This window comes from Harmonia axyridis, chromosome 1, assembly GCF_914767665.1.
Source record: "Harmonia axyridis chromosome 1, icHarAxyr1.1, whole genome shotgun sequence".
Taxonomy (NCBI): Eukaryota; Metazoa; Arthropoda; class Insecta; order Coleoptera; family Coccinellidae; genus Harmonia; species Harmonia axyridis.
In genome coordinates, this window is record NC_059501.1 from 31,795,190 (window position 1) to 31,821,826 (window position 26,637).

Sequence of the window (26,637 nt, forward strand, 5' to 3'; positions counted from 1 at the left end):
GATCAGCAACTTACATGGCGGAAACATATAGAAGACAAAAGAAAACAGCTTGACATGAACAGTTTGAAAGATGTACTGGCTTATCGGAAAGAAATCAAAATTGACTATCCAGAAAAAACTGCTGCTGTATAAGACAGCCCTTAAACCCATCTGGACTTATGGTATAAAACTGTGGGGCTGTGCAAAACCATTCGTTATAAACTCCATCCAAAGGTTTCAGTCTAAAACTCTTTCTCTGATAATCAAATCACCATGATAGTCACAAACCAAAGCATACGAGATCTCCAAATACCATACATATCAGAAGTAATACGATCCATTTCCACCATCTACCAAGAAAGAATACAAAGCCACTCGAATGAGTTAATAGAAAACCTATATATGAAAAGATAACAGACGACTAAAAAAGACATTGCCTGAAGATCTCCCTGTTGGAATTGTTAACGAGTAGAAAAGTCACTGGACATTTTACTCCGCCTTTACTACTTTATGATATACCCAGCACAGATTACAGATAATATGGTATCTGTAATCTGTGGTGTAGATTGTATATTGAGCATAAGATGCATAGAATACCTGGTGTGTTTACTGATTCGATTTTGTTTCAGACTTTTTGAGAGACCCACCTGTTGCTTCGGTGGTCTGCTTCACCAGAGTGCTGTAAGGTGGCGCTCTTTAAAATTTTTCGAATTCCCGCATCTGCCTGGTGCCGTTTAAAAAGGAAATACTGATTTTAGACACTGCAAACATTCACAATAAATTACAATTCAGTTCATATCGAATTTTTACTCAAATGAATGGAATATAATGACAGACCATAGAATATAAAATATTATTGTTCTATACTCAAAGTTCACGACAAGAGCGTAGAAATAGGGGGATACTGGGGTTGATTACACGGTGTTCCTAAATTGGAGATACAAATGAAAATGACAGATTTCCGGATCATTTTAAGAAAAAAAGTCCTATAACATGAGTCCCCAAACATTTTGTTTTGAGATATATGTGTTAAAGTTTAAGTTATTTTCTCGTATAACCTTCCCTTCACAAGATATTTAATATGAATTGGCCATAAATATTCCAGTTTAAAGTTTTCACTATGTGATATGCTAATTTTGAATGCAACTCCACAGGGTGATATATTTTCTGGAAGGATGCCTGCTTCCTTCCTCCAAAACTATATTTTGGTGAATGGCTGTTAGTTTAGAAAAATGTAGAAAAAACTCTGGTCCAGTACTACACTTTTTGGTTTGTTATAGTTTTGTCGTATCTGCTATCGATTTCTAGAAAAATCTCTAGTAATCCTCAGGAAAATCCAAATTATTATAAAGATCCAGCTAGTAAGCTCTAATGAATGCATTAACTATAAGTTTTGGTAGTTATTTACCTAATCTGTAGCGAAGATTAATAAATATTTGATAAACTGTACGACACACTAGAAACAACCTGTATATTGAAAGCAAAGCGTTTGTGGGCTCATATTTATGAAACTTTTTTTTCTCAAAATTATCTAAGTAATTTATCATTTTCCTTCGTAACTCTTATTTGAGAACAAGGTAAGAACAACCGAATTAGTAACAACAAAAATTATTTCGAGTAATTTGGTTCAAACTTCATTATCAAACTTCTTTTTCTAACATTACAGATATGAATAAAAGTTGTCGTCAAAAATTTTTTTTTTCGATTATCCCTCCCCAAGAAAAAGAAGATCTACGCCCTTGGTTCACAAGTGTCGAGAATTGAGAGAAATGTCAAATGTAAACGATGTATGCGCCATCTGAAAAGCCCGCGATCCCTCGAAATCAAGTAGGTATAAATCCGAAAAATCTCCAGTTTTGTCTGAAAGTTTTACAGGTATAAGTAGACACACCAGGTATTATATGCATCTTAATTGAGCAATAAATGATAAGAAAAAAATTCGTCTAATTGAACAATTGTCAAAGAACCGAAATATATTTTTCGTAAACTTAAAAAAATTGTCGCGTCTTATTTCTTCCAAAAATGTACTGAGCAATTGTCAAAGGACCGAGATATATTTTTCGAGAACTCAAAACTATTCTCGCGTCTCTAATTTTTCGATTATTAATATTCAATAATAGAAATATTCAATTTTTAAGTTATTTCACCAAAACTTTGTAATGCTCCCCGGTTACTCGTTATTTCAACCAAAAGTTTTTTTTTATTTCCTTTTTATATGTGCTAGGCTCTCTTAACCATCCACACAATGAACATTTCATTTTCTATAAGACTCTTTCAAAATTTTTTATTATCCATCACCAGACATATACAACATCCATGACCTAGCCGGGATTCGAACCCGGTACCTTCAGCATCACAGTCAAGTCTTTAGTCCACCATACTACCGAGGTAGTCCAACCAAAGTGTGATACTGGCTAGAACCATAGAGTAATAAACATAGATAGAGGGAGTATACCATAGAGTAATAAACATAGAATTTTATTACTCTGAGGCTAGAACGGTAAGAAAGAGAAAAAAGGAGAAAAGTAAAAAAAAGAAAAAGAAATGTTTCATAGATATTAGATAGGTCATATGGCGATGGGGCAGTGCTGCCAACCCTACCTAAATTTAGGTAGATCTACCTAAATTCGAACTAATCTAACTTTTTTCAGCTCGATCTACCTTAATTCAGCTCCGCGCGAACTTTACGGTTTCAGATCAACGACAAACCGTTTTACCAGTAACAGTAACGTGACTATGAAAAAAACTATTCCTTATTAAAGCTCTCACATCGTAATTTTTACGCACGCCATTGGATACAAAGATCTGCGGAGATCAGCGGCGGAGTTTCAGAAACATACAGATGCAAAGAAAGGACCGAAATGGGTAATAAACTAATAAATAACGATGGCTGCGCCTCAATACGCACTTGCTTGATAGAAAAATAGCGATGGTAAATATGGTTGCATGTACGTAGGAATAATAGATAGGTTCGTATTGCTCGCAGATTAATTTAATCGATCCTTATGCTTAAAAAAAACAGAATAAAGTAAGATCGTCGAAAGGAATGAGATGAGACCGTCTGAATGCATCGAAGGCTGCCGTCGGGAAGCAATAAAAGACCCTTTTGGGTGTTAAAATAATAAAAGTTTTTGGACAACTAGCGTTTTCTTGCAAATTATCCACATCTGTTGAAATGAAATATTTGAAAGACTATTTATTCTTTCGTGTTCAACTAGTTCAAGTAGTAAAGTAATTTTAAATTATTACATAAATATATTTCTTACTTTATATTTTATTGTTTTTCAATTTTTTTTATTATGTAAATTCTTATATTTTTTTGTTAATTCATCAATATTCATCATTAATAAAGTATAATACTTTGGACTCAGTTCTTTCAAAACTCCTAAAAATGAAGGAAAAAATAATCTACCTAAATTTGGCAACATCTACCTAAATTTCGAACCTCTATCTATCTTTATTTGAGCTCAGTGGGTTGGCAGCACTGCGATGGGGCAATCTTTCTTAACCTAAACGTCCTAACCACAGAATAGAGAGGTATTAATAATATTAGTAATACCTCTCTATTCTGTGTCCTAACCTCACAAATTTTTCTACTATAATCTAGTATTTATAATATTAGTGATAAAGAAGATACAACATGAAATTTACAGAAAAATCTAAAAAGAAGAAGCAAAAGAAAAGGAAGGATGCCCTTATATCCGATATTATAAAAAGTAAAACTAAACAATTACAAGTTCCAAAACTCCTAGTGACAACAAAGAGAAATTTTGAGCAGGCTAAAACTCTTTTGAAGAAAATAAATGGTAGTGAATGTGATGGAGAGTTAAGTTTTTCAGAGGAACCTCTAAGGGAACTGTCACTTGCCGACATCATGGGTGCAATAAATGAATTAACACGTGAACCTGATATGGCAACCAAGTCTATAACTGACTGCTCATCTCATATGGCTTCGGATTCTGAAATATTTTGGACGTCCCCGAGGGTAATATTGAGAGCAATAAAACATTCAATTTTGAGAAGAGACTGGGATAGCATAACTCATTTACTACTACTTTTACTTCAGCATAAAGACCATTATGTTCCAATTGTTCAAAAGGTAAAGAAAGCACAAGTTACATAGTTTATATTTGAGAAATAGCATATTAACTAACTGAAAATTCCAAATAACATTTATAAAAAAGGGATATTTCTGGTACATAGTTTCAATCAATATCAATTCCATTTTTACATAAGGCAGTAACGTAAATAATTCTACAAGCTATATGTTTTTGATTAATTTGTCTGAGTAATTTTGTTGATTAATATTATAATATTCTTATTTTTGAATATTGCATTTTCACTGAAATTATATGTATTATTATGAAGTAATTGGTAAGAACTGAATTATTTAGTGATGCCTCGGTACCTCAAATAATCCTGAAAGCCAAATCGTTCAGCAATTTCGGAAAAATCAATTCTTTGAAATCACATATCACTCTTTGAGTACAAAGAAACTTTTCAATTTTATGAATATTTGTTCTTGAGCTTACAATATACCCAATAATTTTTTTCAGTTATGTATTTTCATTTCAAAATACAACCCAATGATTGAGAAATTGGGACTGCTAGAAGAATTCAATCAAATTTCAAGGATGCCTGAAAAAGGAAGATGAATAAAGTACCCAGTTCATTTGGAAATGACATAATATATTATTATAAATTTGAAAAAATGGATAAGGAATCAGTTTTTCTTCAAGAGAAAAATTATGTCAATATATTGATTCATAAGTATATTCATTGAAAGTTCTACAGTATTAAACAACCTGTAAAAGATATACAGGGTTGCCACTGGTCGATAGTACCCTGGACTTTCACGAAAAATAGAAGCTACGATTTAATTGAAAATTTGGATTCATGGGTACAAACCATTGCTCTATCGATTTGAAATATTTTCAGTGCTGTGTTTTCTTTTCAATACAACTTATGATAGGTATGCAGGTTATTACATTAAAAAAAACATACTTTTTATCATGCCTTGTTGAAGCCTGTGATTTCAAATTACCCTGTATGATTAGAGACATATTTTACTACACTTAAATGATACACAGGATATTGGTAATCTATACTTTCATATATTTCAGCTTTCTAGGAAGCCAAGTACCGAAATGATGAATGTTTAATTGAAGCTATGTTTTGCACAAAAAAGGATGTGAATCAATCAATTACTTGAAAACCGCTAAAGATAGGGATGGAAGTTTATAAATAAATAATCAAGTGGCTACGGTAAATTGAAAAAAGTAATAATATACAGGGTGTTATATTTGAAATATCGAAGTTATTAGTACTTTCTGATAATGAGCGTCAACACCACCGCGCTGAAAATATTTTATATTGATGGAGCAATGATTTCTAGCCTAGTATCCAAATTATCGATAAAATTGTGCATTCCGTTCTTCGTAAAAGTTCAGGGTACCATGGCTCGTGGCTCACCCACTATTTGGGTTTATTTTCTAAAATGATATTTTTCTAGGACTACTACACTGAATAGTTCAAAATTCAATGAATTAATCATTGGATCTAAGAAGATTGTATATTGGCAATACTCTCCTGTATTGTATTTATTCAATAATAATCAGCCTTTATAATAATAAATGGAAGTATTCTTTCTAATTTACCAGAAGAAAATTCATCAACGAAACAATTGTATAATCAATAAATATAAGCGGAAATAAAGTGTTAATTTTTAACCATAACTGATTGTTTGAACAGATTGTTTTTATTCAATTTTTTAATAAACAACCAAACAACAAATGCAAAATGACATTTAATTTCCAAATTTAAGAGAAATATTTGTCTCACACTAGAATTAGTATCTCATTAGTTATTACCTTTAACTAGGACGTAATTATCAATTTTTCTACTGGGAATTACTACATGAACTCACGTATACGAGGACAATTTATTGACACTTCACATTCATTGAGAAAATTTTACATCAAAGTAATTATTATTGAAGACATTCTTATTTGAAAATTGAAATGGAATAATAGAAAAAAATCTACAAACATTTTATTGAGACGTTTCCAAATACAAAATGATTTTCTATTCTAACACTAAAATGGCGTCTTTTCCTTTAATTTTTCTTTTTTTTCCAAAATATAAGGAAAATTCTCTTTTAATGTAAACAAATAGGATATCTGTTACAAGAAATATCTGAGCAACTGCAAAAGCTAAAGTAACGCCAAAATAGAAATTAGCATTAGCTGAATTGGAATATATCCAAAGATGCCAAACTATAGGCCCTAAACAGAAAGTTACCAGATAAATTACAAGGATCAGAAACTGTTGTTGTGAATAATTAAACAAATGTTTGAAACATGGCAATAAACCAATTACTAAACCTACATCTCCGACACATGGATACGACTTAAAAATTGTCAAGATGTAAAGTAAAGCAGTGATAAGTAAGAAAACATCATTTCGAAATTTGAGAGCTAATGGAATGAGATACAAAATTGTTGCATTAATCTGGAAAGAATAAATGAACAGTTCTCGGAAATGATCAAACATTTCAGTGAAGAAATACCAAAATAAACCTATATTTGGTTTTAAATCGGATACTGTTAAGGTAAAGCCATATACACTATGGAGGAATGTACCAGACCTTTCTAAAATGAATGCAATATACAATAGTAAAATTAAATTCAAAGTGAAGTATAGAATACTCAAAACAGCCCTGAGTTTTCCATTGAATTGCTTATAAAATTGCAACCACATTGGCACTACTAGTACTACACTGTAAATCGATACAGTTGAACATATTGAGAGAAAAAAACTACTCCAATAAGCCTTTCTGCTGAGCAAAAAGTATAGAAATAAAGATAGAAAGCAATTAAATATAGTTGTTGTTGCAAATCCTACACAATTGAAAATAGTATATGGATTGAATAAAAATGTTGCAGCTACATAAATTGGAGCTCTCCTCAGGTCCATATTGGTATAGAGATATTCCTCAGTGTCTTTGGCATATTTCTTCTTATTTACTTCTCTTTCCACATAAACCATAAACATGTATTGGCGTGTGGCAAGAAAGAGAACAATGGCAGTGATAATATCAAATATAATGAATATTATTCCTGTAGAAAGGCTTATGTTCTCTGTCAAATATCTGTAAAAGTACAATGAAGTTGGTGCTTCATGAAGTGCATCTCCCTCATAAGGGTTAATTCCAATTGATTGTAGATATAAACCTTCTTTCACTCTTTTCCAAGCATTAAGAGGTGTAGATACTTCTAGGTGATTGGCTATTATATTCTGATAATTTGAAAAGAATATTATCCAATATCTAATAATTGCAGCAGATATACAGAGGAAAGCTAAACGACCATATATACATTTTATCCAAGGTGTATTAAAGTTTCGAGAATTTTTTTCTGTCGTTTGTTCCATTTTCATTTATTGATTTCAAGAACAATTATTCAAGTTATGTGTTATTTATATCCATTTTTCTTTTTTTCAGGTTACTAAATGTAGAAGATTTGACATGTCAAATTATGCTGAGGACACAGAATAGAGAGGTATACTAAACCATTGAACTAATAATACATGGTTTTATTAATTCTATGTACTAAACTAATAATTCTCTATTCTGTGTTGAGGAGTAATACCACCATACCACAGACAACTCTTTAGTTTGGTAATTATGTGGTAATACCACAGACTATTATATTCAAGAATTCTATAGATGAGTGCAAACCAGAGAATGGATTTTTTTGTCATGGTAGCAATTGACCATATTCACCGTCGCCATATTGTTGTGCGACAATACCAACTACCCAGTGTTCCCAACGGAGAAATATTGAGTTTACTAGAAAAATACCGCTCATATCAAAAATACTATCAGCCATAGACATAATTCTTCCACTGTCTATTTCCAAAAATAGAGCGAAGCCTTCATTTATACACTCGGCCACAGTTAATTTGTATATAAAACTACCTTTCACTAATGTTTTCATTTCCAAAAGGTGAAATTTTTGCGAATAATGTCCCAAACAAGCCAATCTGGCGTAGCAGCCAGAAAAGGTACTCCGGAATTTACACATAAACCACAATTATAAACTTTATATTGTGGAATTTTTCTAGTAAACTCAATATTTCTCCGTTGGGAACACTGGGTAGTTGATATTGTCGCACACCAATATGGCGACGGTGAATATGGTCAATTGAACAGATAAAGTAGTTTTTATTGTCGCTTATTACAATTTTGTTTTAGGTTTCAGGTAAGGTAAGGTCAGGTAATCCATGAGAAACTAAATTTAGAACATAATAAGACTGGTTTTTTCCTCAGATTGTATTTCAATGTTCTAATATCTCTGAAATCCTTGCGATCATAATAATCCTTGAAACTAACTAGATTGAAGTTGAATTCTGTTCCTCGGCCTTTACTGAAATATCAAATTCATCATCATCATCCCTATGATTCCAGAATTTCCCCAAATGTTTCTTGTATGGAAAATATTAATGATTCTTACGGTAACCATCTACGTGATCCAGAATTATAATATCAAATTAAAATGAATTACCTACTAATTAATCGCTATTTATAATCTTTTCTTTTCATATCTCCACCTGCAACCTTCAAATGAGCTGAAAATGATGTACCAAAGAAGACTTGTGATAATTGAAGTAAATTATGAAATTAGTATTTTAACATAGGAAGATAGATTAAACCAAATGAAGGTTTTTTATCTTTTTATGTATGTGTAGAAATTTGAATATTGCTTCAGAAATATATCAATTCATTTGTTCATCAGATGGAAATTTATAAAGTAGGTATAAATAGGTACCTTTTTTTTTAGTCAGGTATAGTGTAAATCACCCAATATAATGTATATTATGTATTGATTTTTATAAATAATTACTATTTTAAGAAAATATGTAAATTACCTTTGATAAATAAAACTTTTGAATGATATTTTTTGTTTTAATTAGAAATTATAGCAACATAACCTAAAAATATTCCAACAATTTCAATGAATAGTCTTGCCATCATATTCAAATTTTCCCGCCATATAAATCACTCAGTGATGGCGGACAAAATATCGGCCATATTGTTGCCTTCTTTTAGTACGGCGTTAGCACTTCATATATATTTAGTGTTCTGTGGTAGCGATTCAAGGTACAATGACTTGATAAAACAAGTCACTGAAATTCAAGTTAATCTCCAAGGCACCTATCGACGGAACGGGAATTTCATATGTAGGGTCGAAAGCTTTGACGGCGTCCATTTCTGCAATCATTAACGGTTAAATTTTTATATTTTAGTGTTCGGTAAGATGGATGAGTTGTGCTCCAGAGTTCTTGTTTTTGTTTTTTCTATATTTGAACATTATGATAAGTGATTACCGACCTAAAACATCGAAATCAAAAGTGTTTTGCCAGATTGCAGGTCCTGATTCATACATGAATTAATTGAAAATTAAACTACCTGATGCAATTTACAGCTGTGATATGTTTACATCTTCCTTCTAAACTAGTCTTACAAGAACAGCAAAAAGTTGATTACATATTGAAAGCTGATATTGTTTTAGATCCTTTATCAATAATTTTTTTTCCAGTAATTCCTTGAGGTTCTTCTGAGAGAGCTGAAATTCGTAAACATAAACCGAATTATTCCAAGCAGCGCTTACTTTTCCCCAAATTCCCACACATATAAATATGACCGGCATTCAAGACCGCTTCTCCTCAAATGTTTGTGTTAGAGCCTCAATCTTAGGCTATATAAGTGGTATAAGTGATATATATTCTAAGGTCTCAATGTTACCTTGGGTTCTAAGGTACAGATTCTTGAGGACCCAAGGTGTTAAGGCTTACAGAGGAAGAAGAAGAACTACTGTGATTCTACTCGATGTTTTCTCCACCATGGTCCCACCTCTAGCGAGTGCTTCCAATAATTCAAGTATTCATTAGTTAATAATTCAGTATTCATTCAACAAGTATTCATTAAACAAGTTTTCATCAGTCATTTCACATTCAAGTATTCAACAAGTATTCATTCACTTGGTATTCACTAATTATCAAAATTATACAGTTATATTCAGTGTTTGTGTTAACATATTAAACAAGTAAAATCATTTGTATTTGTTGGACAGTGATCGACTGACACTGACTGATGCGGTGTGAGCCCCACACCCTGCTGTAGTGTCGTGGCTTGGGGTATTGTACGGGGGTAAACGATGCCAGGCACGTAAGGGGCCAACACCTTCATGTCTGATATACCGACATGTGGAATCTGCTGTTTGTGGTCATGTCTCGCGGACAGAGAACACATGCCGGTGGATTTGGCTCAACCGCCTGAACCAAGTGTATGAAAGTCACAAAAAAGACTTTCCTCAAGACAAGGTGCAACAGAATATGCCGAAGTCTGCATGGCTAGTGGGAAGATCTAGTCCTGAATATGCGAACTACGGATACCAGGCGACTCTTGGTTTAATTGACCTTCTAGGGGCATGCGGGGCTCTGGTGACTGATATTCCCTAGCTACTCGTGAGACATAATATGGACCAGGTAAATAATAAAGAAGGGCCTGGCACTAGCTCTAATGTACCAACCAGTGAAAAAGAACAAAGCCTCATTCAGCCTGGGGAACAGGGCGCAAGTCCTGGCCCCATGACTGAGGAAATGCTGCTGAGGAGCAGCGATGAAGAGGTCATAGATGGCCTCGAAAAGTTGGCGGTCAAGAAACCCAGATTTTCTAGGACTGCCAGAAAGAGGATGAAGTTCCTCATAAACAAGGGGATGGCGCCTGATGAAGACAGGGAAGTAGCCTCCAAACTAATTGGTCCCAGGCCGATAACAGACCGTGATCAAGAGAAACAGGTTGGAGGACAGCACGCCTAAAGGCAAAAAGCCTAAGCGTGCAAAGCATGAGGCTTCGAAAGCCTCACAGTTCTCAGGAGCTTCCAAGGCTCCTGCACAAATTGTGCCAATCTATAGCCAGGTTGCTATTGGTCTGAAGGTGAGCATAATGGACAAAAAGTATCCAGAGGTGTTCCTAGAAATGGACCAACTGGAGGCCATCAAGGAAGCAATTCTGGAAGAAAATTATGGCGCTGGAAAAAGAACACTCTTTAAAGCCTAAGTTCCAGCAATCCCATATGAGTTGGCTTGGTCTGACATGCTCCGATAAAGCAACAGTTGAGTGACTCATGAGCATCCAGCCAAAACTGAAATACTGGGAGGGAGCTGATCTGAGGATCACCGAAGAGGCATACTGCCTTACACGGAGATCCTAGTTGGCTCTCTAGTGAGAAAATGCTCACGCTGGTTGAGAACCAGAATGAAGGACTTAAAACCTTCAGCTAGAGGATCCTTCGAAGGGGACCATCAGGACCCATGCTTGAAGTCATCTCGGCTGACAGAATATTGGTCGAGAGACTCAGAGCACTGAACTGGCGAATTAATTACAAATTCAGCCAATCAAGACTTCGCCTTGAAGGCTCAAAGACAACGGTGGAGAGGGAAGAGGCACACCAGGCCTCTACATCTAGTCCGGTATCGGAAAAGCCCAAGGGGAAGGAATGGAGAGATGGAGAAGCCTCCAGGCATTGAAAAGGCCGGGGCCCCAAAGCCGACCACCAGCTTTAGGAGGGCTGTTCTGCAAAGGCGTGTGAAGGAGGAGTTCGTCGGGGTAAAATTGTTATGGCAATCAAAAAAAACTTGCAACCTAGTGTAGACATTTTTATTATGGTCCTTAATTTCAGAAGAAAGATTATAGTTTATACCTGTATTTAAATTAAGATAATATTCAGAAAATTTTAAGATTCGTTGTAGGTACTAAAAATACACGTGATGTTGAGAAGGGGGAGGGGGGGTGGTCTTAAACCTCACTACGTATCACCAATGGGGGAGGGAGGGTTAAAAAATGCTAAAAAAAGATCACGTGATTAATGGACAACCCCTAAGGGGCAGGTGTCTGACATGCGTTCAGATGAATCTCCAGCACTCGAAGGCAGCCTCTAATGCCTTATGCTCGAGAACGTCTAGAAGGCATATTGACATAGGGCCGATACAAGAGCCTTGGATTAATGGAGGCCAAGTTAGAGGCCTACCAAACAAATTATATCAGATGATATACTGCGAGAGTTCATAACACTCAGAAAAACACTAACCTGCTTTCCACTTACATGGTTCCTGACGAGGGATCTCGCTGAGGCACTGATTGAGGTGCGAACTGGGAACAGCAAGAGGCAGCTGGTTATTGCCTCAGGCTATTTTTCAGGAGACGCCACCGGAGGAAGTACAACGCCTCATCTGGACTACCTATTTTCTAATAATATAGAGATATTGAACGTGGGTAATAGTCCAACCTTTATGAATGCGATCAAAAGGGAAGTAATCGACACCACTTATTGTGGAAATGCTCAAGAACTGGAGGGTCTCAAAAAAACCACCATGTCAGACCATATGGCAATTGAATTTGATGTTGAAGTAACTGCTTCAGCTGATGTTGAGTGCAGATTACCCAAGAAGACTGACTGGGAACTCTATGTAGCCCATCTGAGGTCTGAACTGGAAGGCCTGAAATACAATAACAGCTCCAATGAGGATCTGAAAAACGCCTCGGCTCACTTCACATCATGTCTGAAGAGAGCATTCGGAAACAGTTGTCCACTCAGGAAGAAAACGACCTCCAGAGACGTCCCCTGGTGGAGTAATCATCTTGAAAAGCTCAAGAAAATGGCTAGGAAAGCCTTCAGCAAGGCTAAGCGAGCGAGAAAGCAGCTGAAATGCCTATCGGCTGGCCCCGACCAACTACAACAAAGAAGTCACGAAGCCAAAAGGCAGTCCTGGAGAAGTTTCTGCGAGGGAATAGATGAAACAGCCCCAGCAGCCAGACTTCAAAAGGTACTATGTTAGGATCACTCCAACCCAATTGGCCAAATAAAGAAGCCATGTGGGGACTTAACGAATGTTTCTGAAGATAGCCCTTTGGCTATCTTCAGAAACAGCTCTGCTAGAGACTCACCTTCCTGGCTCCAAACAATTTACCACCGAAGAAGGGAGGTATACAACCCCACCAGGCGGGATTTTCAGAAAGCTGGTAAACAACTCACACCAGAAAGAATTGAATGGGCGATAAAGAGCTTTCAGCCCTTAAAATCAGCAGGCATGGACGATATCTTTCCGGCCATGCTTCAGAAAGGTGGTGCGTCGTTATAACCCCGATAGCTGAATTTCTTTGAGAATTTTCAGAAATAATGTTTCTGCTTGCGATTATCCATTGTTTGGTTGATTGTTCATCCTTTGAAAAAGTATAATACTTCACACTTTTTGTATTTTTATAACAGCTTGTGCACGTAGGCAGTGGCGTACGCAAGAGGGAGGGATAAGGGGGATGTACCCACCCCCCAGGACGAATATCCATTATAAGTCACAACGCTCAACAGTTCAATTGTGTGAAAATTTGATCAACGAATTCATCAACCAGCGGTTATATCAAAAGGCTTGATCTGATCTGACTGTCGTCGGCATAATCATTATTTACTTAAGGGCAAAAAATTTGAAATTGATGATTAAAATAAACAATCGTGTAAAAATCAATGAGATTTTAAAGTAAAAGCTCCGAACTACTCTAATTGATCTAATCAATCTCAAGAAATGTCTGTAAATTCGAAGTACATCGGTACGAATTCACAATATTTTTTCTTTATCCCTCAACAACTCAATAAATAGTGATATATTTGAATCATTTGTCCTATTTTTTCATCCCATTTTTTCAAATGTTAACCAATGAAGCGACATTTCAATCAGAAATAGTTCTCGTTTGTCATGTGAATGTGGTTTTTTATGAATAAAACAATTCTATATGGAATGAATAATACCTGAATAATGAATTTAGATAACTTTCCGTTGATCCTAAACTAAGGCTGGAAGATATCGAAACAGCCTTATGGATTTCACCAATTTTATTAAAATATTCCATTCTTTCAGATATGTTTAATGAGGAAAAATTTAAATTTCAATGTGGAAAGGCCAACGAGGAGAATTGTTCATAAAATACTCACTTCTCCGTGAAGGACTGTCCTTATTCCTTTTTCATTGTTAAATATTAATTTTTATAGACATTTGTGGATAGTACTTCATTTCTACTCGATTTTCTCGAAAACGGTACATTCTATGAAAATAATTCAAAAGACCTTTTTTTAATGAAGCTCTGTTGATTTCAGAAATGGAACAATTTTTTCGAAAAAAGACAGTGGTGTAGATTTTCAGAAAGAAAAACATCATCGCACCGCTATATCTACGCCACTGGATAAGTTTGGCAGGAGACACCTACCTAATTCGAAAAATTACGTGCATTATCGAGACTTCAATAACCCAAAATTAAAACAATTGATATAATTATCAGTGGTGACTCCAGTTTTCAAAAACAGGGGTGGCCAAGAGCAGGTCAGAATTTTTTTGGGGGGGGGGGACAAAGTAAAGCGAAACTATAGTTCGGCTAATTTTTGAGCCTTAGTATGTCAAAATTTAGGATGGTCCACCAGAATTTTAGGGGGGCGGGGGGAGGCCCGGCCCCCTCTGGCCCCCCTAGCGTTGCCACTGATAATAATACTAGAATTATAAGTAAAAATAAGTTTTTTCAAACTTCAACACCCAGTATCTCGCAAACAAAGCTTGTTAGGATATATATTTATAGGATTTTTCTCATAAAAAGAGATTTTCTATCCGATACCACTATTGCACCAAAATCTGGACCACCCTGTATAATACGATTTCTGTTCATTACACTGAGATCAACATCGGCCATGTATAAGTCCTAGTGCTTAGTGGCTTAACGTTCATAAAATCACTACATGAAAAATTGATCAATTTCTTCATTTTCCGATAAAATATTTTAACGGAGTCTGGCAGAGAGACCGATCATTTTCTCATCATTTGAATTTTATAAACGTAAATTATGAATATTTCAGGTGGGATAAGGGGTTTGAAATATTTTTCCCTCGAACAATTTCAGGGATTTATTATCATTAGGAATAATAAATCAAAATCATCGAATTGATTCAAGAGAACTATTGATTTGATCAGATCTGAAAATTCAAAATTCGTTGTAGAATTTGTCACATTTATTTGGGTACACAATAATCACAACATACAAATATAATAATTGAACGAAATTTTATTTTGTTCCACATACCAGATGGGAATTCACCTTTATTAACAGCGATAATTATAAAATAATAACTTTGGAAACATGGTTCAATGTTTGTTGCCCTTGTTTGTCAATTCGAAATATTTCAATATTAAAAAATAAATTTATCAGCACATAAAAAAGTTTAGATTCGAATGTTGTCCAACATGTGAAAATTTGTGTTTCCAATGAATATATGGGTAGGAAATAATATTTCATCTTCACTTAATATACCGTCATATGAATGAAATTTTGCACTTTTCAAGCTGAAAATTATATTTTCAGTTGATTTAATTTTAGTTGAAGAAGATGGTCGTTTCAAAAACTCACATCCCTGAAAGAAGGATTTTAATTAGAAGCTTCAAGAAACAGAGATCATTATCGTCTGATGAAAAATGCTATTTGCATTGATAAAACATCAAGAATTGATGATTTTTTCAAATCATTAAAATTATCAATTTTCATAGAAATCATGGAAACTCTGGAAATACCTAAGTGTCCTAAGTATTACTCCATTTATCATATTGAAATTTATTATGTATCGAAGACTCAACATTGAAGCATTCCTTTTATGTTTTCATACCTATATTATTTCTCTTAAAATTTCAATACTCACATTAATTTTAATTTTGAGAGTCAATTTTTTCGGTATTAATTATAGAGAATTCTTGTTTATAATATCTTATACAAAATGTGAATTGATTTTCACAAAATGCCGACAAACACCTAAAAAAATTTGTAAGATATAATATTTGATACAAAATAAATGGGGTCCTTTCACCCCTTGCAGGCTGAATTGTCAGGGGGTACAACAAGGAATCAACTGTTGAATTTTTCATAATTAGGATGAATTAACTGTCTAAAGGTACTTTGTGATGAATGAAAATAATTCTTTTTATCAATATAGGTTTCACTTACAATTAGTAAATTTGAATGAAATGGTACTGTCCATTGGGTAGTTATCTTTGGGAAAGAAAAATTGTCATCTAGACGATTATGCTTTCATTTATGTAGTTGAAGTTTTTTTAAGCTTGTTCTGTGGTTTTCATATTAATCGGAAAAAATTTTCTACATTGTTCCCATCAAATATCTATTTCCCTTTATTTTCATATTTGTCACATTGAATCGATTCTTTCAATATTGAAATGTCTCTAACAGAGCATTTGTCAAACTGCTACCAGCGCCGATTGCAAATTGTCTCTGAATGTTAACAAACAAGTGAGGCATAGCTTTTTATAATTACATTTAGCAAACTGAAAGTTTCGCATTTCTGATCATCAGAGATACATCCCAATTTCTTACAACTTCATTTATCACTTCACAGGTCAGCATATATCAGTTTCTTTCAATTCGAAGATTTTTCCATCGTATTCACTATCACCGTAAGATTCATCCTCCATTGGTTTTACCTCAGTTCCACGCAGTTGAAGGAAGAGCAGATCTTTTAAATTTTCTAACCCTAAAACGATATGTTGGCCATTTCCAGTGATACTGTTTGATGTGATTTTGGTTTTTGGAGTATATACAGCAATCAAGTGACCTGAAAAAATGGGAAGGAAATTATTATTTATTTATTAATATTATAGAATACAGAAAGGATAAACGACATAGATATAGACATGAAAGATATCCAAGAATATACTGTATACAATACAAAGAAAGGGTTAACATTATAGGTACTCAAACAAAGAGAAAAAATGTACAGAATGGAGCAAAAAGTAATTGATAGTATTCATTGAAACACCCCTTAAGTGTTCTTTTAATTTTTATTTCATCGATAAAGGCGTAAATGCAAGCCAGGTGGCTGAAAAAGTAAATAATGGCCCTAATACTGTAATAGCCAATTACTCGCAATTTTGTTTTCGTCGATTTCGTTTCGGTAATTTCGATTTCAAAGATGCATCACGCACTTGAAGCCTAATTGTCGAAAATGTCGAAAAAATCATCGATATTGTCGAGTCCGAGAGACATGTAAGCACTGTTCCGATTGCCCAAGAGTTTGTAACCATTTGCATAAGGCTGGTCTCAAGAAGAAGCTCGATGTATGAGTATCACAAGAGTTAACACAAAAAACCTCATGGACCGAATTGCCATAAGCGTAACTATGGTAATTAAAGTATTGTTTTCATGCAAAAATAATGGATTTCTTTTTACTACACCTAAAATTTGTAGTAGTGATTGCTTTATATATTGAAGATTTTAGTCCATATTCGACTTTATAAATGAAAGGAGAAATATACTTCTATAGAGACGTCTATAAGTAGCATTGAATTAATTTTTGAGCGCTCGTTCTCTGAACCGATCACTTTAACATTTAGTCATAATGTCTTTAAATTATTAATATTAAGCTGGAAATGATCTCAAAACGATAACATATTTTTCACTGATGTCGAATCCGTCCTCAAATTCGAACCTTTTCGTCCGGCCGTATACACGATAACTTTTTAACAGAATGACCTAAAAACTTGTGATTTTCAGGCTGGTTAGGTTCGGATCTTGAATGCCGCGGATGAGTTTGTTAATGGGTGAAATTTGACTAGGAGTTCCGTAAATATAACCGTTCGAAATTTTTTTTTTTTGTTTATTTTGAAACTGAATATTCGATCCAATTGTATAATGCATAAAGCAATTTCAAGCTTTATGCAAAATTTCATCATGAAAACCTCACCAGAACTAGAGAAAATTGAAGAGAAATATCTAAAAAAAACAAACTTTATATTTTCGTCAACACACAACTGACGGAGTTGATATTTTTAGTGTTGCTATGAAACAACAATTTCAAGCTCTCAGCAAATTTCAAGTAGAACATATCATCAGAGCCACAGAAATTTAAGAAAAAATATTGAAAAAAAACTCAATTTGTACGTGATTACAAATCCTTTAGGTTTGAGATTTTGTGAGTAAAATAACTATGTCAAGTTTTGAAGATATATTAACATAACAGAATACTGTTGATAAAATCTCTAATTGACTTACCTTTATTGAGGTCCCAAAGTCTAATCGATCTATCTCTGCATGCCGTATCAGCTGATAAGCAGAGGAAGCCTGTTGGGTCTAATTTCAACATTGTAACAGGTGCTGTATGGCCTGACAATGACCATCGGCAGTTTCCTGAAACAAGTGTTTCCAAAGTTTTTGAATAAAATAAAATGGCAAAACAGAACGAATACATATACCTAAGTCAAAAATATCTAAATACACATAGTACAAATATCGTAAACATAAAAATCCAACCTCTACATGGCGCTGCGTACGATCGAAGAATGATCACCTATCACACCACAAGATACAAAGGGCGGTAGGGCATGCAAAATTTCAGTATTGCTTCGAAAACTAATTGGGTTTACAAATATAATGGCAACTAGTTTCGAATGCAAAATCATTCATATGTTGAATGTGTAAACATCGGCTTCCAATTAAATCGAAAGTGATGGTAGTGTTGTTTTTAGTCTTTGTGGAATACATAATGGTTTTATCCCTGTTTCAATGAGGGTAATAGGGAATTCTGTTTATATTGTTTGGGCTGCCATGTGTTATTCATTATATAGGCGGCTTAGGGGAGGCCGTTTGAACATTTTTATTGGAGTAAATGTTGACCAACGTAGCGGAGTGGAACAACCTTACGTTTTTTTTTTTAAGAATCAAGGATGAAATATGACCAGGCAGCCAGAAAACTGGGCTGAATTGCCGCCCATAAAATAGATGCGCCTGAAACGGTTGTTTTCCTGTTTCAGCCCTAACGCCGGCCCTGGCGATAGGGAGTTTTCAGATAGATTTTTACTGATACAAATGGAAAATAGATATAACCCTAAGTGCTTAGAAAAAAGAATGTTATGTTCATCATAAAAAGTCAAGTATAAATAGAATAAGCGAAGTAATATTGAAACCTTCAAAAAGGTTTGAAACGGTTAGATTTTGCTCACGTACGTACCTATCATATAGAAAACTCAAGAAAAACAAGCCCTGTTTAGTATGGGTTTCCGATCACTCGAGAATAAAAGGAAATGACGAGGTCCACACATTCGCCAGAAAAGGAGCTCATACTATTTTCATTGAACCAGAACCTTTCCGTGGTATAGATAAATGTTCCTACAAGAGAGAATTTCAGGAGAAGAAAAAACCGAAAGAGAAACACACTGGCGCTCTGGGTTTGATTATTTCTAAAATTTCTTCGAAATTTTGTTATTGCAAGATCCAAGACATATATGGATCTCAGTTAGAATATGCTACACCTCCTAAATGGATTCTTACAAGGTATTGTCCTCAGGAACCTCTTCATGGGAATGAGTCAAGTATAAAACGATGAGTGAAGGAGGACGAAACTTCACCTACTGATGAAATGCATCGTTTTGCTAGCCAACGAAAAATGCTTTGGTCAAGAGCAAAAGTAAAAGGGGGCAAGTAACCTCCTTGTAGCCATTCTATTTACTGGAGGTCATTAGAATTTTGGAACTGGAGGGCGAGCTGAAGACTACGACATAAGTTCGTGTTGCAATAAAACCCCTCCTAAAATTCAATCTAAATCATAAAGAACTTACCTGTAATTAGGTCCCATATCAGTATGGTAGCATCTTCTAATCCAGAAATTACACATCCTCCAGGAGAACTTATTTCTAGAGATACAGTATTGCAAGATGGTTTCCACTTTTTGAATGGTGTACCACTTAATAAATCGTAAACAACTATGAAATTCGGATTTGGTTCATCAATTTCATGACACACACAACATACGTAGCTACCTGAAAGTCAAAATTCATAATATGTGTAATAAGTGTGTTAATAGTTATTTATAATTCAAGTGCAGAAGGCATTGATATTCTTCCACGAGTTCAAAATTCAAAAACGAGCCACGAAGTGGCGAGTTTTTGAATGAACGAGTGGTAGAATGAGCCTTCTGAACGAGTATTATACATTATTTTCTCTAATTAATTGCATTTTTGTTGAAATTAATGAAATATTTCCATAAATATCATTTAGTGATTTTTGTAATAAAAAATGTTGGTTGGCAGAACTGATTTCTTTAAGGCAAATTGATGAATTGACAGATAAAGCCGTGGCGGAAAGTTCGGAGTGCCAACATATAATAATAAAATATAACCATGAAAACTGTGCGTTTCTGATATATTCTCGCACGATTTTGTTGTACAAGATGTGGAAGAATGAACGGCATAACCACAGAATTAGAGAAAAGCAAGTAGATTACAATTCGGCGAAGAAAGTTTTATATTTATATCAGTACGCCTGAGCAAGCTTTCGATGAACTGCAGAATCTTTGCAAATGCGAATGTCCAGATTGGTTTTCCAGGATACAGTCCTGAACATTCGCATTTTGCAAAGATTCTGCAGTTCACTTAAAGCTTGCTCAGGCGTACTGAAACCTTTCACAGGCGTAAGTGTACTAATCTTGATACATACTAATAATGCTTTGAAAGTTGAAGAACAGGCAATATTAAAATTCGTTTCGTTAGTTTTCAGACAAATTTTACTTTTTTTTTCATAGCTTATTTCTGATATTGTTAATTATTTATTCTTGTAAATAATCGCTTTTTATTATTAATCAATTTCTCTCCATTTGAAACACTCAACATTAGCAAAAAAATATGCAAATTGTAACTGTTCGGATTTTTTGTCCAGGGTTGTACGACGGGTGAATTGTTTGAGAAGAATAGTTAAAACCTGCAACTTTTATGGAGAAATGTTTCAAATAAAAGGTTGATGGTTTTAAGAGGGAAATCTAGTGATGCTAAAACCAGTTCTATTTACTTCCTTGTGGGGAGGACGGGGGTCAACTCTGGAATTTCAAATGAGAACCCATGAATGAGAGGTTTGCATGAACGTTGTATACGCCATACTCTGGATTTGCCAAGATTCCGTCTTTCCGTTTCGAGTCGAACTTTCACTAACGACACTAACAACGCAGTCACTGTTTATAACTCGGTTCATTTAAGTTATAAAACACGCTCAGAGACGTTTTAAAAATTAATGTTGAAAAATTATTTTTGAAATTGCAGGGTGAATAAATCGAATGAGACAACAAATATTGTTTTATGTTTGCATATTATTTTGTTTATCTTTTTTATTTCTTTCTTGATATTTTCAACAAAATATAATTTTATTTTTAGTTTATCATATATCAAGAATTATACTTTTTTTGTTATCACAAGTTTTTGTTCTATTTTGAACCAAAAACACAAAGAAACAATAATTTCCTAAAATAATTTTTTAACAAAAAGAAGTGAGTACTATTAATATTTTTTATTTATTGCCGTATGAATTTCTCTATATATTTTCCGAAATTTGACTGAATGTCTCCGATCGCCCCTGTTATATTTACCTCTCGATTTTTATTGAACTGACGCAAATACCCAAGGATGAGATTCTTGTTCTTCCGATAGCGTGGAGGTTCATACTTATTCATTTAAATAATTGAGTAAATCTTTCTATCATCCGGTACATTTCCACCATCCTAAATAACGTTTTTTGGAGTTTAGATCACCTATATTGAACGGCCGACAATCTTTTGGACATTGGCAATATTTAATGAATATTTCATTGGCACAAATGATGTATCAAATTAAAGGTTTCTGCAGGTATTTTAATTCGAAAATTGAAAATCAATGATTCTCCTATATCGCACAAGCTCTCCGTTTTTTAGAGCTCTCACAGAGGCCTAGATGAGAATCGAAATGAAAAAATATAATATCAATAGTGGAACTTACCCTCGTGGGTTATTGCAGAAAGAGAAGTAATAAAATCATGATAAGGTATCCTAAAATCGTAAAGTAATTTTCTAGATTGTAAATTCCAAACTAATAAAGGAAAAGGTTTTTGAGTTTCATCTCCACACACCAGAATCCTGTAAAAAATAAAAGTTTTAGTTGTTGACGACAACAATGAAATATTTCATATGCTCTTATTACGAAACTATGATTGCAATATTTCAGAATTTTGAAAAATATTAGGCGCTTACCTTCCATCACCCGAAACCAGCAAAGAATTCAAAAAACGGTCCTCACCAGCTTTGAAAGTAGTTACGCAGTCACCTGAAATTCAAATTTATATTATCTAAATTCAGATAGGAAACATATGATCTTCAATGAATATTTTTATTCAATATTCAATGCATAATTTCATTTTTAAAAATTAACATAACTTTTTTGAATGAATGTTGTCAATTCATTTCAAATGGAATTATGTTCATCAAGTGGTGAAAAAGAATGGAACTATTGAACACAATACAACATTTTGAAACACTATTAGTCGGAGTGTATCATTTGACTAGTTAGAATTTTTTTTTTTTAAATTATATTCTTAGGCGATACATATAGGTATTCCAGTCAACCACTTTATCAGCGGAAATATTGCAGCACTAAAATTTCACATATACAAAATGTTCCAAAACGAAGTTCATACAACTCCAGTTAGACAGGAAATAATAAATTATTGAAAATATTTCAACAATAAAACACATCCCCTCTTAGCTTTTCACAAACATTTTCTGGTTGATAACTAAATATTTTAGTTCTTCATAAATTTCTGAGATAAACATTCTGTATATAAATCTATTTCATTGCATTACTTTGTGGAGAGGAGAGAATTGCTTCAGAGTGAATTATTATTCACTAATTATTTCCATATTTCAGATTACATAATTCGACTCAAATTGTGAATTTTCAGCAACAAATTGAGGAGAAGTGAACACTTACCTGTTTCTAAATTCATCAAATTGACATACATTCTGTTTCGACTAAGGGCAACTAGGTGGTTTTGGTCATGAAGTCCATAATAAGGCATTTTTTGATTCATAACACCTTTCAGTTTCTTTAGGAAACAGCCTTGATTGAGATCAAATATCATCAGTTCTCTCTTACATAAAACTACACATTTATGCCTATCTATTGGAATTAAATTTGTTGGATGAGGAACACCTTTGATAGTTCTTATCCTTTTGCATCTGAAAAATGAATAATTAATAAAAATGAAAATATCCGAAAAAAAATTTTTTTTAGTATTTCGGATTGAAAATATTTGAACAATTGTTTCTTATTTAATATAAAGTATCACAATCTTTGTATTAAATTGAAACGAATACCTATCAATGCTATTTCTTCTTTATTGAATACATGTAAGAACTAATCTGTAAATAAATAAAGATAACTTTTTCTTTATTATTTGACTAGAATCGAATAAAGAGATTTTAATGACCAATTGAATAAAATAAAATATTAAATTAGTAGTATAGAAATCTTGAATACTTTTAAAGATTATAGTTTAAAATAATAGAAAAATCCACAAACACAAGACAAATATAGACAAAACAACAATGGATGTTGGATGGAGATTTTTAAGTCGATGGAGCAAAAAAGGTATAAAAACACAATAGGAAATAATAAATGAGAAAACAAAACATATAATGAAGCGAGAATTGCCAAAGAAAAATGGATAAGTGTTTTGAAAAGGAAGAGTTGAAACATGAAAAGGACAAGTTCAATATGTTTAAAAAATCAGAGAAATAGATGGCATGTAGAAAAATTCTCATACCATAACGAATTCAATAAGGAAAATAATAAGAGACGAGGAAGAAATTCGTAGAATTTTTGGTTTATATGAATGAGGATTATATGTATTAACAAAAGGAGAAAAATATTCAAAGGGGTGGTTTCTCAGATCATTTAATCAATTATTAAAATAACTTACTATAAACAAAGGTTATAAATAATTTTCAAGAATCAAGTTTTTTTTCAATCTATTTTAAAATTTGAGGCGTTGCTATAAGAAGTGAATAAGGCTTTCACTAGATTTGAAATGGTCAAGTCCAGAGGCGATCAGGAGGCATATAAATCCATATTTTCAACTAATCTAGATTGGTCAGAATTCATAAATTTGCAAAAAAAACACCCGAAAAGTTGTTGCGATAACAGACTTAAAAACCTTTCAAAGTATGTAGAATAAGAAATGAATGTGAATATATAGTACAGTTTAGTCAAAAAATTGTCAGGAGGCATATAAACCCATATTTTTAACGAATCTAGATTGGTCAGAATTCATAATTTTGCGAAAAAAAAAACATCCGAAAATTGCGATAATAGACTAGGACAGACTAGGAAATACTTTCAAAGCATGTAGAATAAGAAATGAATGTGAATATATATAATAGTACGGTTTTTTCAAAAAATTGGATTGGAAGCATCAAATAGTGTACAGTACAAGTTATTTAGGATATTGAGACATTGAGCCCATAAAGAAGATGATTGAAAGAATTATGGAAAAATTATATTGATTCTAAAAAATACCAATAGAAGTTTGACAGGGCTTCTAACTGTTTTCATTCATATTTGGATGGAATTTTTGGAATATGGTGTAAATTATTCATTCATAGAATGAATCCCCGAATTTTGTTATACTAATTCTAAATTATCTTGAATATTCAAATATTTTATCTACTTACTCTTTAACGTCCCACACACAGATCATGTCACTATTTGTGGATAAAGTAGCCACAAACTGGTTGGTTTCAGGAAGGACAACTATAAGATCGAACATCACTTCTTTGAAACTAGGTTCAGAATCATTGCAAGTCTCCAAATCATCCAGACAAGAAGAATTGGCAGGAATCAATGATGAAACAGGCGGATTCTTGGATGAATTATGAAGTTCCACTAGACTTTCATCTGCACCTTCCAGTGTCAGTTCTGTCTTTCTGATTTTTTCTTCTAGGTATTGATACATGTGCGAATAGAATTGTTTTCCATCGTAGTTCAGAACGCTGGCATGGTTTTCAATGAAGTCTCTAAACAGTTTCACGAATGAATTGGTGGTGGCTGATTGTAAATTGATGTCTTCTAGCACTTGGTAGCAGTTGGATCCACATATTTTGCTATATAGCCAGCTTATATCATTGACGTAATCCGAATTTTCTATTGTTGAGTGTATTTGGAAATGATGAAAAGGCAACTCATCAAGTTTTCTTCTATTATAACTGAAAACAAAAACATACGAATGAATAAATGCAACTGCAATCAATAGAAAAATCTTCGAAATAAAAAAAAATTGTATTTTATTTGTGAACGTTGATATTGATACCTTTTTCAGCATTATGATTTTCTGAAATTCATTGACAGCTTGACTATCCCAGTTGTATTATTAGGTGTAGAAAAAAGAAATCCATTATTTTTTCAATAGAAGGCTTTAATTATCTGTATCTCGCGTTGTCCAATCGGCTTTCACTAGATGGCGTTAGAAAAATGAGATTTCGTACTACAAAACTTTTCTGACAGTTTTGTGATTAGTTGACTCAGTTTAGTTTGAGCGAGTGTCAAAGATGGATACTAGCAAAGAGAAAATACGCTATATTTTACAGTTTTTCTTCGATAAACGTGAAAATGCAAGCCAGGCGGCTGAAAATGTGAATAGAGTTTATAGTTCTGGTACTGTAACAGCTCATCACTCGGGTTATGCCTCTCTAATAGAAGCTCTCGTCCCTATTGCCAAAAAATTGAGACATTCGATTTTCACTTTGTTGAAGTGAAACCAGCAAAATTGTTAGCCATGGACAGGAACAGACGGTAATCACTTGGTGTCAGGTCCAGACTATAAGGTGGATGCATAAGAACCTCTTAACCAATATGTTTTGAAGGCTGATACATCTCATGATTTTTTTTTATATCTGACTCTGAGTAGAAGGCGCTAGTTATACGGTTCATACGAAGTAGTATTGAAATAACTCTTTTAAGGCTTGTTTCATTAATCAAAATTTTAAGTAATCTTAACATCATTCAATTTTACTCGATACAATATGCCTACCGTTTCCGAATATTTTGATTTGAAAATTATTAAGTAATAATAACCGATGCTGGTATACAAAGTAATGATATTTATCAATTATTATTATTAATTAGTATTATTATTAGCATTATGTGAATTGAAAATTTTTTGTCGCGTAAATGAAACCTCATCGATAAAACGGATACATGTTGAAATTTTTGGAATATATGGATTGGTAGAGGTGCATCAAAGCTTCCGATTCATTGCCCTCTTCGGTCATGCGATTCCAATCCTTTGGACTACATAGTTTGATCGTATCTTTAGAAAAAAGTCTATGATATAAAGGTAAATTGACGTTAAGAATTTAAAGACAGAATTCAACTCCAATTTAATGACCTCAGAGCTGACCCCCAACCGTTTAAAAGATCAATGGATTCTTTAGAAGAAAGCATAGACTTTTGTAATCGTGAAAACGTAGAACATTTTAACACTCACTCTAATTGAATTTTATATTATGTTCTTATTGTTTATTTTAAATTTCTCCTTGTGATATCTTATTTGACTAATAACTTTATCAGTACTTTATACCATTTTATAATTTATAATTTTCAAATCAAAATATTCCGGAAACGGTACATTGCATCGAGCTTTACAAAAATTATTTTTATGGTCTAAAATTGGATGAATTTTGATTGATAAATCTAACCTTAGAAAAGTTA

At 33.5% G+C, this 26,637-nt stretch overlaps 3 protein-coding genes across 5 annotated transcripts in view; 1 reads left to right on the top strand and 2 right to left on the bottom strand.

Moving 5' to 3' along the window:
• The first annotated feature begins 3,449 nt into the window (after positions 1-3,449).
• On the top strand, positions 3,450-5,612 carry LOC123683776. Its single transcript, XM_045622668.1, has 3 exons — positions 3,450-3,502; positions 3,560-4,078; positions 4,536-5,612. Exons 2-3 carry the CDS (start codon positions 3,620-3,622, stop codon positions 4,632-4,634), a joined length of 558 nt encoding a protein of 185 aa, XP_045478624.1. The 5' UTR covers positions 3,450-3,502; positions 3,560-3,619; the 3' UTR covers positions 4,635-5,612.
• A 405-nt stretch (positions 5,613-6,017) lies between these two features.
• Positions 6,018-7,540, bottom strand: LOC123683768 (phosphatidylinositol glycan anchor biosynthesis class U protein). Its single transcript, XM_045622657.1, has one exon. The coding sequence runs from the start codon at positions 7,414-7,416 to the stop codon at positions 6,064-6,066; it is 1,353 nt and encodes a 450-aa protein (XP_045478613.1). The 5' UTR covers positions 7,417-7,540; the 3' UTR covers positions 6,018-6,063.
• Positions 7,541-15,081: 7,541 nt separating this feature from the next.
• LOC123686249 (NACHT and WD repeat domain-containing protein 2) overlaps positions 15,082-26,637 on the bottom strand; it is a 38,980-nt gene continuing 27,424 nt past the window's right edge. For all 3 annotated transcript variants that reach the window (XM_045626270.1, XM_045626276.1, XM_045626282.1), the window contains 7 exons: positions 24,603-25,133; positions 22,861-23,108; positions 22,125-22,197; positions 21,874-22,010; positions 19,693-19,893; positions 18,131-18,265; positions 15,082-16,694 (listed from right to left, as the gene is read on the bottom strand). In XM_045626270.1, coding sequence (XP_045482226.1) covers positions 16,480-16,694; positions 18,131-18,265; positions 19,693-19,893; positions 21,874-22,010; positions 22,125-22,197; positions 22,861-23,108; positions 24,603-25,133 — 1,540 coding nt within the window. In that variant the 3' untranslated portion in view covers positions 15,082-16,479. The remainder of the gene's footprint in view (positions 16,695-18,130; positions 18,266-19,692; positions 19,894-21,873; positions 22,011-22,124; positions 22,198-22,860; positions 23,109-24,602; positions 25,134-26,637) is intronic.

Excerpts from the sequence above, each read along its gene's own strand:
- LOC123683776 (XM_045622668.1), top strand. The coding sequence starts at position 3,620 with ATGAAATTTACAGAAAAATCTAAAAAGAAGAAGCAAAAGAAAAGGAAG. Across the intron at positions 4,079-4,535 it reads ATGTTCCAATTGTTCAAAAG|TTATGTATTTTCATTTCAAA; the intron begins GTAAAGAAAGCA and ends AATTTTTTTCAG.
- LOC123683768 (XM_045622657.1), bottom strand. The coding sequence starts at position 7,416 with ATGAAAATGGAACAAACGACAGAAAAAAATTCTCGAAACTTTAATACA.